Source organism: Wasmannia auropunctata, unplaced genomic scaffold (assembly GCF_000956235.1).
Source record: "Wasmannia auropunctata unplaced genomic scaffold, wasmannia.A_1.0 LD335828.1, whole genome shotgun sequence".
Taxonomy (NCBI): domain Eukaryota; kingdom Metazoa; phylum Arthropoda; class Insecta; order Hymenoptera; family Formicidae; genus Wasmannia; species Wasmannia auropunctata.
Window position 1 is genome coordinate 287,105 of NW_012027062.1, and position 17,604 is coordinate 304,708.

At 37.5% G+C, this 17,604-nt stretch overlaps 3 protein-coding genes across 7 annotated transcripts in view; 1 reads left to right on the top strand and 2 right to left on the bottom strand.

Annotated features, from left to right (window-relative positions):
* Positions 1-1,986, bottom strand: part of LOC105455865 (sodium/bile acid cotransporter 7-like) — a 4,110-nt gene extending 2,124 nt beyond the window's left edge. The window contains exons 1-3 of one of the 5 annotated variants that reach the window (XM_011699535.1): positions 1,861-1,986; positions 466-610; positions 144-370 (exon numbers count right to left, since the gene is read on the bottom strand). In XM_011699535.1, coding sequence (XP_011697837.1) covers positions 144-370; positions 466-592 — 354 coding nt within the window. In that variant the 5' untranslated portion in view covers positions 593-610; positions 1,861-1,986. Of the gene's footprint in view, positions 1-143; positions 371-465 lie in introns of all 5 variants that reach the window. The other 4 variants (XM_011699534.1, XM_011699532.1, XM_011699533.1 and 1 more) reach the window with 4 other exon arrangements.
* A 3,057-nt stretch (positions 1,987-5,043) lies between these two features.
* Positions 5,044-11,110, bottom strand: LOC105456019 (wee1-like protein kinase 1-A). The gene is made up of 4 exons (XM_011699784.1): positions 10,416-11,110; positions 8,458-8,788; positions 7,273-8,167; positions 5,044-7,137 (listed from the first exon to the last, which is right to left on the bottom strand). The coding sequence occupies exons 1-4, from the start codon at positions 10,720-10,722 to the stop codon at positions 6,823-6,825; spliced, it is 1,848 nt and encodes a 615-aa protein (XP_011698086.1). The 5' UTR covers positions 10,723-11,110; the 3' UTR covers positions 5,044-6,822.
* Positions 11,111-12,154: 1,044 nt separating this feature from the next.
* LOC105455867 (prenylated Rab acceptor protein 1) lies at positions 12,155-16,755 on the top strand. The gene is made up of 5 exons (XM_011699539.1): positions 12,155-12,323; positions 13,268-14,557; positions 15,034-15,267; positions 15,546-15,745; positions 15,835-16,755. Exons 2-5 carry the CDS (start codon positions 14,490-14,492, stop codon positions 15,939-15,941), a joined length of 609 nt encoding a protein of 202 aa, XP_011697841.1. The 5' UTR covers positions 12,155-12,323; positions 13,268-14,489; the 3' UTR covers positions 15,942-16,755.
* Positions 16,756-17,604: the final 849 nt, after the last annotated feature.

The following is a 17,604-nucleotide window of genomic DNA, read 5'->3' on the forward strand; positions in this document are numbered from 1 at the left end:
TTATTGTAGTGCACAGTAAAATTAGCCTAAATACTATATTGTCCCACAATTAACATGATTTGCAGGGTAAATTTAAAAAAAAATTCTCTCCCTGTATGTATTAACGGATTTATTAATTACGGATTATAAATACTTTTAATCACCTCTATTCCTTTGAGTAGCCAAACATTAACTTTCGCGTAGGTCAACAGATACGTCCCGATTCGTGCTAGAGAGGGCATCAAAATGTACACGAATACCATCACAAATGTCAGAAGATAGCCATCCCTCAACGTCGAGTACAGGGACTTGGGATCGCATAATAAACCAGCTTCTAAATACGTCAAAGGCACAGCGAAATAGAGAATGATAAAGTTACCATCGATTATGCCTGTAACAAACAAACAAAAATTGCGGTTGCATCAATGCGCTCTGTTATTCCAATTAACATGATAAAAATATTGAAAGGGTAGAAAAATGTATTACCGTTTGTCCCACCAATGTGCGGTTGAATGGTCGCAAATACCATGCATGCGAGCATTAACAGAACATATCCGTATCGATAGAAAATATTCGTTTTTTTCCTTGGCTGTAGATCGACGTTTACACACATTTTAAGTTATTTTGAAACCTAAATAAAAGAGAAACACATTTTGTACTCTTCATAGCGGCATCTTACAGTAGAGAAAAATTATTTGCGTATATAAAATGCATTTATAAGATAATAATTACCCTCGATAATCTTACCTAAGGAAGCATGCGTGAAAGCTAAATTTTCAGGCTCTACAGTAATCGTCAATGAAGTGAAAAGAGCAAAGAGGAAATCAAATTAACTCTTCAACTTTAAGACATCATTATCAATAAATTCATTTGTGGCAGTTAATACTCTATAATCGTGTAAACTTATTCTCAAGTAATTCAAGTTAATTGATGCTGCAACTTGTGCGCCAGTCAATCTTATCGAACGGAGCAACAATGAAAGTGACATTCTTAGACAAACAAGATGCATAAAATGTGAAACGTGAAAAATCGTAAGAAACTTGCTGCAAATGCATTCTATTAATTATTAGCAATTATTGTGTATTAATTAGAATATAAATTAGTAAAATAATTTCAATACAGATTTTTACAATGCTTTCATATATTCTGATTGTTGAAAGACAGAGAAAATCAATAATGCTATGCAAAAGATCAAAAATATTAATCAGTGTACGTAAAGATTCCTGAAAAACGTGTATCTAATTACAATATATATTTGAAATAATTGCAATGAAGAGGCCGACATTGGTGACTTGTCTATATGCAATCGTCTATATTATTGTACACTCTATCGTCTCATCGTGCTAAAAAAAGCGTAAAAGATTGCGTAAGATTATATCTGGAAGCGATGAACGAATGTAAGAAAAGAAACGTGTTTGCACAGGACTACTTCCCGTAATAAGTATATATTGAAAGGAATTGAAATGGTGCCGAAATCGAATAAGGAAATTCCTCTTTCGTACAAGTAAAAGTTGATTATTTATTTAACAACTATTGTTATATATATGCGTAATCGCGTTACATGCACTGTTACACGCTATTCATGTATACATTATGTCTATAGTCGACTAAAATTATAAACGAGAAATACTGCGAGCTAATGTATAATTCGTGGATTTTTAAGAGGGAACTCGTGAACTTATGTCCTAAAAAGTATAGCTTTCGCAGACGTGTAATAACATGCGGAATTATTTACGACACACTGAAGATTATCTATTTAGTCGGCGACATGTGTGCTTCGCGAGGAATTATATTTAATTGTTCCCCCGTTCTAATTTCGGAGCTCCTCCGTCGGGGAGGAGGTCGTTAGCCGAGCAGCGAGGAGTAATCCAGCCAACGAACGTGTCATCTTCGGGGGCAGAATCGGGAGCCGTCACAAATCTGGCCGGGAGCGTGACCGATAAAACGTTTCCCCGGCCTACGAGTTGACGCAACTGACAGTTGACACTGACGCATCATGCCTTTCCTGCGATTCGCGATTACGGGAGACGCTAGAGACCTCTAACGGCTCTAACGAGAAACTCGACAACTTGACACGTGACCGATCCGGCCGGATTATGAAATCCGTACAATAATGCCCTTGACAATTTCGGTCGTTATATTTTCAGTGGATGATTGTAAACAGTAATGGTTCTTTTTTTTACATTTGACAGCCACAGGTTGAATTCCTTGACAAAGGAAAATGAATACGGGCATATACAGAAGAATCTGTAGATAACTCTGAACGTTTCAAACCTCCTCGTACAATATACGGGACTCCACGATCATTAAATAAAAATTAAAGAAAAAGAATTAGCGGGAAAAATGATTGCTTTATTATTGATGGCTTGAATGGTCTAATGAATATATTGCAAGCTGCAAGAAATAATAAAACGAAAAAGTTTTGTCGATATGATAAAATTAGTTGCTGGAATAGAAATAAAAAAATCTTCAATATCATGTGAATGAAAGAATTTATACAAAATCTAAGACTATAATAGAAGAATTATTTTCTTTGGAACAGGTTTGTATATTTATATTATTTACATTAAAAAAACTATTTGTTTTACATTTTATCTAAATATAAATAAATAAAATTATAATTTGATGGGATAAATCAACATTGGTAAGGTGAATTATCTGTCATTAGCAACTCTTGGTAATACATTTTTTATTAATTTTGAAATGTTATCTCACAAAATGTCAGTAGGAATAAATTCAATGATGACGGAAAAATACAAACCATATTACAACATTAACAACCAATTATTTTCCAATCGAATCACATTACGCTCGTTGTGAAATTATGCGACACACGCTTCGAGATATTGTTAATTTTTACACAGAGACACCTACGATCTAAATTCGCTGATTTGCACACGCGCGGGGTAACACTAGATTTACCAGTGCTCGCTGAAATTTATTTAGATTTTGCGCGAAGTAGTAATTTTTTTGTTTACCTACATGATGGAAAGGTTCTAAGGATAGAAAGCGTAACAATCAGTTATAATTGTCATTTATAATAATTTATAATAATTGAAATAAATTATGCTTGAGCGTAAAATAAGCATTTACTTAAAGCAGGGTATGTTCAAGTTTCAAATTCATCTTGCTGTTGGTGTATCTCGCAACCTCGCTTTCCCTCCTTCGTTTAGAAAGATGACATTCATGCATATCCGCTTTCTTACATGCGACATTTTCGAAATTATTTTCATATATAAATATACAATATAGTCTTAAAACTAGACAGGGATTATGCAAATACGCTTACAAAAATCGTAGTTTTTCTTCACATGTATCACATTCGATAAACGAACGCAGGATTTTCGGCTTTTTCGGTGTAAAAAAAAAAAAGGACGTTTGTATGACAAACTAGCAGAAAATATGTAGAACATATCAGATCTATTAATTGTACATAACCAGCGATATATTATATATGAATATTGACTGGCATGCTGTGTTCGTGCGCGTTAGAATCGATAAAAATGGGAAAATCTTACAAGGCGAGCCCGTAACACACGACTGAGCAATTCTTTTTATCTTTTGCGAGCACGTGACTTGCATGTAAAAAAAATAATACATTTGTATAATAAAGTGTATATTAAAATGTGTCATTTTGTTAAAACGATAAAAATCTCAATATTAAAAACAAAAAATATAATTTAAACAATTTATTAATTAATAATGAAATTTTGATAGATTTATATTAATTAATAAATTGAATTCATTTGATTCATTTATAAATTAATTGTATTTTTTGTTCTATATTAATTTCTATCGTTTTTAACAGCACATTAAAATATAATGTTTATTATACAAACGATTCGTGTAAAAAATACGCATAAAATTCTTTTTATGTTACTGTTTTACGGATATAATCGTACAGTTTAAATAACAAAAAAAATGTACTAACAAGTTTAACATTGGCAGTTACGTAGTCTTGATAGCTGTATGTTTTCTTCTCAAAATATTGTTCTTAAAAAATGCGTTGTTTCATTTTATATAGTTCAGTCGATCGGAACAGACGAAAACAATCGTACAAGTCGCATTTCACGAGTTTCCCTTGTTAATATCAAAGATTCGAATTACATCAGCATGCTTTATGACTTAACACAGTGACGAAGTGGGTTGCGGAGAAACGTTTACGGGAATCAACATGCATATTAACTACAACACAGCAATCTTTGGGAAATTGTAAAATCCTGTAAAATGAACGCTAACGTATCACCTAAGCATGAATGTCTATTCTTAGCAATTGTTCTCACCGTGGAAACAGAAAGTTTTAATGCCCGGTGAAGAGTTAACAGAACATAAAAAAACGTAGGAACCATCGATTTGTTTTTCATGATTGAAAACTGTCATCTCTTCATGTTAACAATTGCTCATGTCGTTTCTCTAATTTCGAAGGAAACTCAATTTACGAGACTTTCAAATAGGAATTTAATTTAAAATTGAAATTAAAGAAACAGATTTTCAATTTTATTATCTCCACATAAGTTTTGTAATACTGCAACATTTATTTAATAATATTTTAATGGACAAATTAAAAAAACGCGTACATGGATCCATCAAGAATTATTCTAAATGAACCGTTTGATTAAATACAAACTTTAGACGATATTGAAGATAAGTGTAATTGTATATATAAAAAATTAAAATTTTCATACGTGAAATCGCATTTAGATACTCGCGTGTTGAATTTTAAGACATGGAAATATTTAGTTTTATTCTAACTGTAAATAAAAATAATTTTATATAATAGATTTTGTATTTTATGTAAGACAGCTGGTCTGATTACTTTTCTAAACAAACAGAGGAAACAAATTTGCAAGATAAACCAGCAAGTTAAAATTTGAAACATTTGATCCTAGCAGTATAGTATTTTAATCATAAATATGGAATTAAACTTGATTTTTACATTATATTGATCACATTTAGAATATATTATTTATATTTAGAATAATTCTTGATATATAATTAATTTGCATTTTTTTAATTTGTCCGGTGTTATTAAATAAATGTTAATTGTGAAAACTGGCATTCATCTTTCGAAAAGATATTAAAAATCTATTTCTTAAGTTTCACCCATTTGAAGTTGTGCATGTGATTTTACAAACCGATTGTTATTCCGTTTAATTTTTAAGAGATTAAATACTTATTTCAGGATTACGATATTAAAGACAAAATTATTTGATAAAATTATTTTGCGATCGCAACTGATAAAAGTAGTTAACGGAAACATGCGTATCGTTGGAAACACTAGAAATAACAAGAAACGTTTCTTATATTATGGCATAAGCCGTAAAGGCACAGCGGTAAGTAGTTGTCTAAATGTTACATATAGTTAATACTTAGCTAATCTATTGTAAAAGATTTCGTTGTAATTCTGATGGAAAATCACGAATCGTTAATATAAAAATATTTCTTTTTCTCCTTGTAAAATTTATGCAGTCAGTAATCTGCATAATATCGCGACAAAACAATACAAAATTTTTACGATAGGCAATAAAATGCTCTTGGTGATCAGCTAAGTAATAAACGGTACATCATATATAAAACGTTATATTACAGTAGAAAAATATACTCAACCTGAGATTTTGCGCTACAGCTAAGCTTAAGTTACATCTTAAAGGCATAGATAAATGACGTTCCTATTACTTTTTGGCAAAATATTGACTGAAGTAAAAAGACAGTAAAAGATACGGCAGTGTATGTATGGGCGCACTTATTATTTTTTATACAGGTAAAAAACTTGTTTTTTTCTTTGCTAGGGTACAAAATTGTTCATGCATTTGTTATTGAGATTGTAAGGAAAGCGTTACAATCGGCAAGCGAAAGCAGGTTAAAAGGATATAAGAATAATTTGTGTTATTAATGCCACTGGAACATACTTGTTCAGTCATGCATTGTCATTTTTACAAAGAAAAAAAAAGGATTCGTGTGTAAAATATAAAAGAAAAAAAAACCGTTTAAACGTTAAGAAAATAATTTATAAACTTGTAATTCCTGAAAAATGAAATATCTTTTAGATTTTGTATAACATGTAAATAGTGAAACGTGCAAAAATTGTAAAAGTCGCAATAATTATTTCAATTCGCTTTTACATGCGATTTTTACTTACTCCGCATGCACTGCATACCGAGATAGAGAATAAAATTGCTTTAATCCTGTGCCGAAATAAGAAAAGTTTTAGAGCCGCCAGTAAAAAGAATTGATAAGCGCCGAGAGAGTCTCATCAACGTTGAAACACAAAACACTAAGGTGGTCTCAAAAACTTTCTTACTGCACATAATTAACCTGCCATATAAAGCAGTTTCATTCCATAATTTAGAAAAGATTTTTATGCCAGTCGACGCTAGTAATATTACATTATATTATTTTGTCACGTTTGAGTGTGTAAATTACATCTTAAATTAAACCGAACTTCGCTCCCTCAGTGCCCCTCCCCCCCGGAGAAATTAACTGCAAACTCGCTTGCTACACGCTCGTATACTAACAAATTTCGTTTTCGATAACAATCCAAAAAAAAAAAAAAGAAAAATACACAACCATTATAGTATTAATAAAGATACTACGAATTACGTTGTCTACAGCTATATAATAAACATCAATCGTATCAGGAGAATCATCATAGGGAGAATGCTCGTTTATAATCGTACGTAATTTTACTCGGCATTCTGATGTTTAAACGTCTTATTTTTACTGGAATAAACTTAAAAAACTAGATACGGTATCACATGTTAAGGCGATGTTCAGGGAAACCGATCGCTCCCGTAAGTATCACCTTCCGAAACTTTACCGGTGTCAAAAATTCAACGAAAAGATTCAAAAGTTCGTAGTGCTGTTACTACGATTGACTTTTTTGCCTATAACACGGGACGACGATAATCTGGTGGCCGTCGGTCGCAACTGCCGGTCGCAATTGACACCCTCGACGACAACGTTCGGTGCGTTAGTGATGGACTTCAGGTACATTGCCGCGTCGTGAAGTCGTTTCGACAAGATCTCGTTTTTAAGTTTCTCAGCGTTCAGCTCCCTTCGCAATTGCGCTTTGGTTTTCTTCCCGATCGGACACAGGACTCGGTGCTGCATCAGAGACACCGCCGACGGCCTCATTTCCGGATTGGGGTGGATCATCAGCTGCGAATGAACACAAACCGACAACGTTAAAAAAAAAATGAAAATAACTTCTGTTGAGAAAATTTTGATTTTTGCGATAGCTCGCCGGAGAAAGAAACAATTGTCCGCCGTTAAACTTGAGAAATAAAGTCGTACCTTCAACAAGTTGTTCAGATCGCGACTGCAGTGCGGCAAGTCCGTCAATTTCCCCTGTCTAATGTCGTGCCACGCTGGTCCGTTTTTCGGCAGAGGTCCGCCGCCACCTGCCTCGTAAATGGTCAACCCCAGGGCAAAGATGTCGGCCTTCGCCAGATGAGTAAATTCCTCCTGCAGAATCTCGGTCGGGAGGTATCTGCAATCGCCCTCCTCCACCTGCGGATTGTTGACGGAAGTGACGTGACCGAGATCGCCGATCTTGTACGTGATCTCCTCGTCGACGTTTTCGTCCTCGTCAAAACCGTCGTCTGCGGAGTCGTAGTTGATGGCGTGCAACTTCTTCTCCTTGGTGATGAAGATGTTGCCGGGCTTGATGTCCATGTGCACGAGCTGCATACTGTGTATGTACCTCAGTCCCTCGGCCACGTGCAGCAGCAGCTGACGCATCTCAGCCTGGCTGAAGTACTGCTTCTGCTGTTGCATCAGGAGGATCGTGTCCGCGAGACTGCCGCCGTTGCAGTATTCGTTTTGAATGATCATGTGATTGTCCTCCGCCCAAGCGGAGTAGTAGCGGACGACGTGCTGATGCTTGCCGAGCACGGCGTGCGCGTACACCTCGTTCAGCGCGTTCTTCTCGTTGATGCTGCCCGCGACGGGTTTGATGCTCTTTTTGATAGCGTACGTACACCCGTCCAGTCGATTTATGCACTTGTGCACGGAGCCGAATTCGCCGGTCCCAATCAGGCCGAGCTCGTGAAACTCCTGGTGGTAACGCGATATATTCGAGTCCTGCAGCGCTACGCGTTTCGTCGCGTGCTCGTATTCGTTGTCGGAGTCCTCGGAGTCTACGAGGTCACCCTTTGATACCTGCATGTCCGGTGAGCTGCTACTACTACTGTCACAAAAGAAAGAAAGTAGTTATAAATCTGAAGCAGATTTTTCTTTAATCAAGACATAATGACAAACAGATAAATATACTCTAGTATTTTAATATTAATTAATATGCCGGAAACAAAATTTCTAACTTAATTTTCGCAAACACAAAGTCACATAAATATGGAAGAAACAACCTTTTCTTAATTTGTGAATAGGAAAAATGGGCATTTTAATTGTGTTTTGTTGTTTATTGATGAGTTATGATTAATCACAGGTGTACAAATTATACAGAAATTATAAGATACATACCCATTGAGACTACGTTTGGATCTGCTCCTTTTTCTTGCCGTTATTAACATGCCGGTAGGCGTGAATGGATTTATATTCGCGGTGGGTTTTTCCAATTTATTCTGGTAACTGGGACTTATCTTCGATGGTCTAGGCTTGTCTAGATTAAAAAGTTTAGAACACCTTGACGGTAACGGAGTTTGAAACACGCTCTTCTGTATCAAGGTTTTCGGGGTAGTGGGCGAGTCGAATAGACGTAATGCCCTAACACGCTTGTAGGGTGGACTACACCCCATTGAATTCTTGTGAAAAGCACTTTCACGACTGATGGGAGCCTTGATGGCTGGAGTACCTGCAAATAAACGTTTATTCGGCATAGAATGCTTGCAGTCATCGTGCGTCGCAAATGACAAAAAATTTCCCATTGATTTCATCGGACAATTAAAATGTCGATCGGAATTAACAGGCGTTTCATTATATTGCGTTTTATACTTTTAAACTACAAATTGTCTTCCTCGCTCGGAATAATTTCAAAGAGCCCGATTAATATATTTAAAATAATACGTAAAAATAATGAAATAAGATATAAAAGAATATAAATCTATCTAGAGTTAATTTGTTTACTCGTACATACGCATGCTTTGCCAACGAGTTGAAACTACATATGCGATATTGTATATGTAATAATTAGATATTACACTGGTATTGTCATCAGTACACAGATAATTTTGAATTACTGATGCCGTAATTTCAATTCGAAAAAAAAACGATCGTAATCAGAGCGTCATATATAATTTACGATCGTAATTATTATGCAGAGATCGAAAAATCACTTTGCAGAAAGTATTTACGCACGATGCAAAAAAATTGTCTAAACGTTGTCGATATCAATAATTTCGCACCAATGCGCCAATATAATTTTGAATAAATATACAAGTACATATATGCGCGTTCGAGAATTTAGCGAGAAGAGAAATAATAGGAGACAGAAGCAACAGGTGTGTTCAGCAACAGGCGTCTGTAGTTACGTGCGCAGTTCTTCTGCCGAGACTATAGCGTGAGATATATTTACTTCTTACATTTATACGTGGCGATCGGCACGAAGGACTTCAAATCCATGGTTTCGGACGACAAGACCGAATTTCTGTTTTTACAGCGCAAAATCGAGCACGACTCTCGCTAAATTTTTCCGTCGTCGGAGCGTGCCGTCTCTCGATCATCACTTCCTTCAATTGGAAGCACACAAACCGGGAAAAAGGTTCACGAAGAATCCCTTGTTTTGACGTACACCGATATATCTATAAACCGTTCACACTACGAGACCGTTTCCGGACGGACCTTATTCGTAAATGAAAACACGAGGTCACTTCCTACGACTCTCTCACTTCGACTCCTCGCACCGGGTGGGGAGAGGGGGGGAGGTGGAGTTGGCAAAGGGACGCCGTGACGTAGCGTGAAGAAAAGTGTCTCTTCTTTGTACCTGAGAAAGGCACCACACGATGTGCGTCTCGCAATTAAAATTACGTAAAATTAGACGTTGTAAGAGGGAAAATCGAGAAAGAATCTAAATATTGAAACGTAAGGGATTCCGGTTCTTCGATTCTAGCTCCACTCCGCGTTACACTCCCTGCACTTGAAACGGCATACGATGAAGTATATGATGGAACAGGTGGTAAATACGAGACGTTGGGGAGAAAAAGACGAAAAGTCGGGAGGGATTCGCGGATGCAGCGAGCAAAAACGTAAAAAAAAATTTCATTCTTCGTAGCGTCGCGCGGCGCGTGTTATACTTTCCGCGCTCGAAACGCGATGCATATATCCCTACAACGAAATGTGAAATGCAAATATAAGTAGATGGAGAGAGACAGAGAGAGAGAGAGAGAGAGAGAGAGAGAGAGAGAGAGAAAAGAACGAGACGTTGAACGATGCAGCGATGAGAGGAGTAGTAAATTCGACAAGCGAGCTAGGATAGAGCTAACCTGTCACGAAGGGCAGAATCTTGTTGTTGTTGTTCATCGGCTGATCCTCGTCGTCGTTGCAGTCCGTCGCGTCGAACAGCTTGCGCGGCTGCAGCGGCGGCGGCGAGCCGAAGTCGTCCCCGGAGGAGTTGAGGACGTTGCATTCCGGGCTGTGGCCGCCGCCGCCGCCGCCGACGACACCGCTGCCGGCTCCGACGCCGTCGCCGTTGCCGTTGCCACCGCCACCGCCGCCGCCGCCGCAGCTCCAGGTGAGCTCGCCGTTCTTCATGTCGCACGCGTCGTAGTGCACCTTCCGCGCGACCTCCATGTTCGCGGGTTCCGCAGGATCACGTCGTGCACGTGCACGTGCGGCGTGCGCGCCGCGACGCTCGCGATTCACGTCGCCGCTTCCTCACGCTTCTCTTTCACACGGGGACGAGAGACGAGACGAGACGAGGACGAGGGAGAGAAATGGAGGAGAGAGAGAGAGAGAGAGAGAGCGGAAAAAAAGGGAACTCGGGACTGAAGGAAAAAGACACGCCGGGGTCGGAGGAGGGCGAAGGAACTCGCGAGTCACCGAGTCACACCAACGCGGGCGCGTCGCGTCGAGTCGTTTGATTTTAACTCACGCCGCCGAATGCCGCGGTAGTCGCTCATTCAAACCGACGTATGTATGTACGTACAGGACGGGCGTACCGCACGTTCCGGCGTTCGTGTTCGTTATGGCGGCCGGTACGGAGCGGCGCGATCGCCGGTCCGGTCGGCGGCCGGCCAATCGGCGCGCGTGGCACGGAGACGACGCGGATGTAACGCGGCCGCCGATTGGCCCCGGCGGGGTGCACACCACCATCGTCGTCGTCGTCTCCGCACTTCCACGGCATCTACCGGCTCGCTCGCACCCCCCTCTCTACTCGAGAGGGGGGTTGAGAGGGAAGGAGGAGCTGGTCTTCGCAGATTTCGCCGAAATCTACGCTTTCCCACTTTTCGTCACCATCGCTTTCACCATCGTTCTATTTTTCCCGCAGGCATTTTTCTCGAGATAGGTAACAAAATATATAGGCTCCGTTTTGTACCGTTTTCTGTTTCTCGTGAACACAAATGAAAGCAATGAGCCATAAATCTTGAATCCGCATGCTATATTTATTGTCTTTCGACATGCGCGACGACGAGAGAAACGGCATTGTTTTTTTTTTCAAATATTCGAACTGCCACTGTGAACAATGGTCTATTCACTAATAACATACTATGGCTCCTATTATATATAAAGGATATTTCCAAAATAACATTTCTATTTCTAATTAATTATATACCATCTCTGTTATTTACGCACAATAGAAATGTCTTATTTAACGTAAACAATAAAACATGTATTGTGTTATTAATAAGTATACAATACGTAATATATTGAATGCACGTGGGAGAATCGTTTCTAGAATATATCGTTTGAAAAGAGTGCATTATACAAATGAAAAAGTGTGTCTCTCAAGGACAACGCGATCGGCATTTGACTTAAAAAATTAAGATATATATGAAATGAAAGAATTAATGAGTCAAAGAATTTTTTTATGACTGCGAAGAAACCGAATGCATTATATCGAACCTATATATATACGTATACATATAGGCTCGACATAATGCATTCAGTTTTTTATCCTATATAATTTTTCAAGCATTCAAATCTATAATATATGCGATTATAATCTGCAAGCTATTTGTTTAGGATTGTATTATTTTTTTAGGATATACATATATAAATTCTCTCGATAATAAGGACAAAGGATTTAAAGAAAAAAAAACATCGGAATATTCTTGGATATAGCGACAGTATTTAAAGTCCCGGCGAGACTGTCAGTGAGAAAGTTGACACGTTGACTGTTGACATTTAAATCGCTCGATGCTCGTCGCATTTATAATTCATTATTAGAGCACGTAAGTACACCAGAGATTCTGAATTTTTTAAACGACATAAGCAGCGGCGTGATCGCGGCGAGGTAGCAATTATTGGGCCGGAGTATCGCGAACGATATATCTACACCGTGCGATACTGCAGCAGCAGCAGCAGCAGCTGTTCGGGCCCGGCTGGACATCTGCCGCCGACTATTTCATCTCTTTGGGCCCGCCGTCAGGCCCGCCTCATCGTCCCGGGACCGAAGGCCGAAGGATTTTAAACGACGGGCACGGGCTGGCGCGGACCTCGGCGCGCGACAATTTCATCGGCCGTCGAGCTCGAATTTATTAGCTGTTAATTAAACGCAGAAGGACGACTTGCGACGGTGATGGGCATCTCACGGCGCGGTATTTACGACCGATCCTGCGCCTGGGAGCTCCTCGTGGGAGTAGTTGTCTTCTTTTGCAGAACAAAGAACTTGTCCTTGCGACAGGAGTTTCACGGCGAAGGAATTTTCGTCGAGCAGCTGCAACCTGTGGCTGATGGCCAACGTGGTAAAGAGAGGCATCGCGAACAGGGACGGCTTGTGCGGCAGCGGACGCCGATATCTCGCCTCTTCGCCTTTATCGTCCCTTTTCTCCACCCTCCACCTCGAATCAACTATTTTAGATATGATTATTTTTATTTTTAGTTTAGTTTATTGAAAATAGTATTTCTTTTTAACGATTTCCCCAGGACTTTTTTTACATTTTTACAACTTCGGGAGACATACGTTTAGCTCTATATCTATATTATTCTAATCAAGATAATAATTTGTAGAACTCGTAATTATTAAAAAAATGTTTTAACTCGCAAGAAATTACTTTTAAATTTATACCATTTATAGTATTAATTAAATCAGATAGTTGATCGTTAAATTAACACTCGATCTTTCTGTATCGAATATATATCTTGTCATATTACTAATATAGAGTTTATATTTCAGTAATATGACGAAATGCCCGAGCGGATGTGAATCACCGATCAGAGGAATCGAACAATATGCTGCAGGCATGTTTTGACATCATTATCAACCTCTCGCACGAGAGATATGAATTATATAGAAATTCGACGATAGTCTCGCCACGCGGAGTCTCGCCGAGCATGGAAATTGTAAATTAAATCCTAATGGCAAAAAAAAAAAATAATACGGTGCCGTCGGGTGAGCCTTGGCAGGTGGACTCGAAAAAATTTCATATGTTCGAGATGGTGAGTATCACGAAGCTTCGGAGAAAGCTGCACGTTTTACCCCGATGTGTACACACGGATATCTCATTATCTCGATCGGATAAGGGTCTGCAGACTAAAGGAGTCGTGTGAGTAATCTTAAATCGACGGTCGTTCTTTACCAAAAAGATGAACATTAAATGTCACTGTAGAAAATTATTCCCTTGCTCCGAATTATTCTTTTAGCATAAATTTTATTTCTGTCGTTTACTTAAACTTCAATTAATATCCCCGATTATTTATAAAACTATATGTCTTTATAACGCAATACGCGAATTTAACGATTTTTTTTTTATATTTCCTTCCATTCCGTATTATCAATCCCCCGAAGGGAGATGCAGGATGATATCATTTCTGAAATCTGTTGCGAAATAACAACTATTTTAGAATATTCAAGTTATAACGAAAAAAGTGTCGCCAGACATCATTTCGCGTAAATTAATATTCGTATCTGATCGCGAAAGCGCATTTTGATAAACAATTAAGAAGTCGGAAGCGCAAAGTAGAATATCAAGACGTGTAGAAAAATTTCACACTGTCCGATATTAATCTGACATATAATACCTCTATTATGTTAATCGATTTTTTGCTTATACAATATTCCGCAGGTTTAAATTTCTGCAACTGCCTCAGCTGGCTCTCAGCTGTTCCCCTCGCATGAATAGTTAGAGACCACCCGGTATAAGCGTTGGCTATATCAAATTCGTTCGTTCTGCAGTGTTTTTTCATGTTTTCTGCTGATTGAAGGGAAATAATGTGTCTGTGCGTCCATACTTTTAGAAGAAAGAAAAGGGAAGACTGAGGCGTAGAAATAAACGGAAAAGCTACGAACTAAATAAATACGAGCAGATTGCAGAATACGGACGACACGGCAAGGTGTCAGTTCGGGACCAAAGAATAATATTCTCGAAGTGAACAGGAATCGTTTACCCTAAAAAATCATGACACACGTGGAGGTACCGATGGGGGAGATGCAGGACCCGCTGGAAAGTCGCAAAACTACGAACGGGTAATGGATATGCAACTCCTTTTTGGCTCTGCCTTAGATTCTCACCTAACTTAACCTGCAAGCGAACGTCGCGTTGTGTGTTAACGTGAGCAACGCAGAGAGAAATCATAATTTAATTATCAGCTCGTCATGAATATTAATCAACGCGAATAATTTTGCGAAATAATTTCGCGAAATAATTTCGCGAATAATTTCGCGTTGATTAATATTCATGACGAGCTGATAATTAAATTATGATTTCTCTCTGCGTTGCTTACGTCAACAATACACGTCAACAAGATATCAACGCGAATAATTTCGCGTTGATTAATATTCATATTTCGCGAAAGCAATTTTTATTTTGAACAAAAGCAATCGGAAGTGTATAGTAGAGTAGAAAATCAGGACAGGTGCGAGAGACTCTGCATTGTCCTACATATTATCTGATGTATTATCATGTCATGTTAATCGATTTTTCTGCTCACGCTGTTCCGCAGATTCGAATTTCTGCAACTACCTCAACTGCCGCTCGGACAGATAGGCTATCCCCAAGCCCACGACTGGATCGAGCACAGGAAAGCTAACATTCGGCCATGGTCGTTGTTCCTTAACACAAACAACATCAGACCGCCGCCCAATATAAGCAGATTGGGCAAGCGGGTCGTGAAGAACATCGAATACTTCCAGAGCAACTACCTGTTTGTGTTCATCGGGCTGGTGATATATTGCTTGTAAGAAGTACTTTGTATTCCATTAATCCGCTAATTTAGTATCTGTAATGTCCATTTCTGCCAATGTAGATTAACTTTAATCTCGGCTTTATTTTTCATCTTTTTTTTTCTAATTCTTAGAACTAGAAAAAGATACAAAATACATTAAACCAAGATTAAAGTTAAGCTACATCTTTGGTAGAAATGGCCATAAGAAGATGCACAAGTACAATCATTAATTATTTCAACGTGATTTTGATACAACTGTATGTAACAAAATGTGTAACTTTCTTTTCTAGAATCACCTCACCTCTGTTGTTGCTGACAGTTGCCGTTTATCTCTGGATATGTTACAAGCTGTCTCAGCGACACTCGAGGCAGGAATTGATGATACTGAATCACAGACTAACCCTGGCGCAGGTGTACTCTTTAGTTGGAATCTGTTCACTGCCTGTATTTTTCCTAGTTGGCGCACATGCAGCTGTCTTTTGGGTACTCGGTAAGTAGATGAAAGAGCATCTTCGAAATATAATTTTACAACGCAAAAAAACAATTATATTAATACAACTGTATTGTTCTTGTTTCCAGGAGTTTCCTGGCTTATGATAACGCTCCACGCCGCCTTTTATAACATTGATGCAGTGTTGTGTCCAGGGGAGGAAGAACTCAATGCGTTAGTTATGCAGGAAGTATGATTACAAAACGCTCATTTTCCGCTGAGAGAAAAATTTATCCTTTAATTAAAATATTCAGAGCAGCAAATTGATTTCACTTACATTTTGTGTACATTTGGACAGTCAAATGGAAAGATTTGAACGAAAAACTGTATAATATATATTTGCGTTTTATTAAGTGAATTGGTAAGTGTACTTCCTGTACATAATGTACATATATATATATATATAAAGTTGTTTCAATTAAGATCTGTTTATGTAATCCACATATTTCAATAATAAGTATTTTATTAAACACATGCAAACGTGTTTGTAGGCTAATAAACTGGCAAATAAGGCATACATTTTTCGCACAAAGCTATATAATTATATGTAAATATAATATTTATATACGAGGAATATAAAATATTTGTATGGTTCAACTCAAATTAGCACCAGATTTTGTTACTGAAAAATAATACAAAGTCGGACGCTTTGTATACGAATTTTGAATAAACTTCTTATTTACAAAATAACGCTGCAACAAAACGAACTGGGGAGCAAGTTAAATGGAATATTTCCTACGATAGCGTGTAGTATCTCTGCGGAAATTCACTTCCGACGTTACGCGTACGTTTCTTGTCTAGATGTGGTTATTACACGATGCGCAATTTACAAGTAATTAATCAGTCGCGGAAATTATCACTTAATTATACAGATATTAAGTTTGTCAAATGATTTATTTTGTATAATTTAATACAGAGAGAAGAGAAAGATTTATATTTCGTTTGCAGAAAATGAATACAATCGAAATGTACCATTTTTAACTAAATAAAATAAAAAAATGTCTAATAAATTTATCGATTGTCAAGGTCAAGTTTTACTTTTTGCAAACCATACAAACATGCGTGCATCGTGCAAATTGCAAATCCAGGGAAGAGGAAAAAAAATGTAAAAATAAAGTTAATAATTTTAGACTTGTAGGAGGAATCTCTGCTGAGTCCACAGCAGAGATTTTTCATCTCTTACAAGTTTAAAATTATTAGATTTTATTTTTACATTTTTTTATGTAGATTTTATATTTTTGTAAGAGATGAGGAATCTCTTACAAAATTTATTTTTAGATTTTTTTAAATGTAGATTTTATAATATTTTTGTTCGTTTATCGAGCAAAACGGTATATTGAATATCATCCACATTCATCATTTCTTACAAGTCATTATTAGACATTTATTTTTAAACATTTTTTTAAAATTTCATATTTTTTATTTGTTCATTTACGATCAAAACGGTTCGAAATATTTCGATTACATTCATTATTTTTTGCGAACGAGATATAAATCGTCTGTTCTCTCTGTATTAAAATACATAAATAAATTATTTAATAAACTTAACAAATAATTTTTTTAGACTTAAACTTATCGCTGAATCGAGATATTAATCTTTAATTATTACATATATAAAATAATAGGAATTTTTTTTCACGCCTTTTAATCGCGTGATTGCAAAGCCTTTTAATCGCGTTGATCTCTATCCCCCCTTCCTCTTCCCTAGGTTTGCAATTTGCATGATGCACGCGTGTTTGTTTGGTTTGCAAAAAGTAGAGCTTGACCTTGACAATCGATGAATTTATTAAGTGAATAGGAAGCGGAAGGGAATAAGTCGTAATTAAAAATTTTTTTGTTTCACATAGTAAAAAAAATTG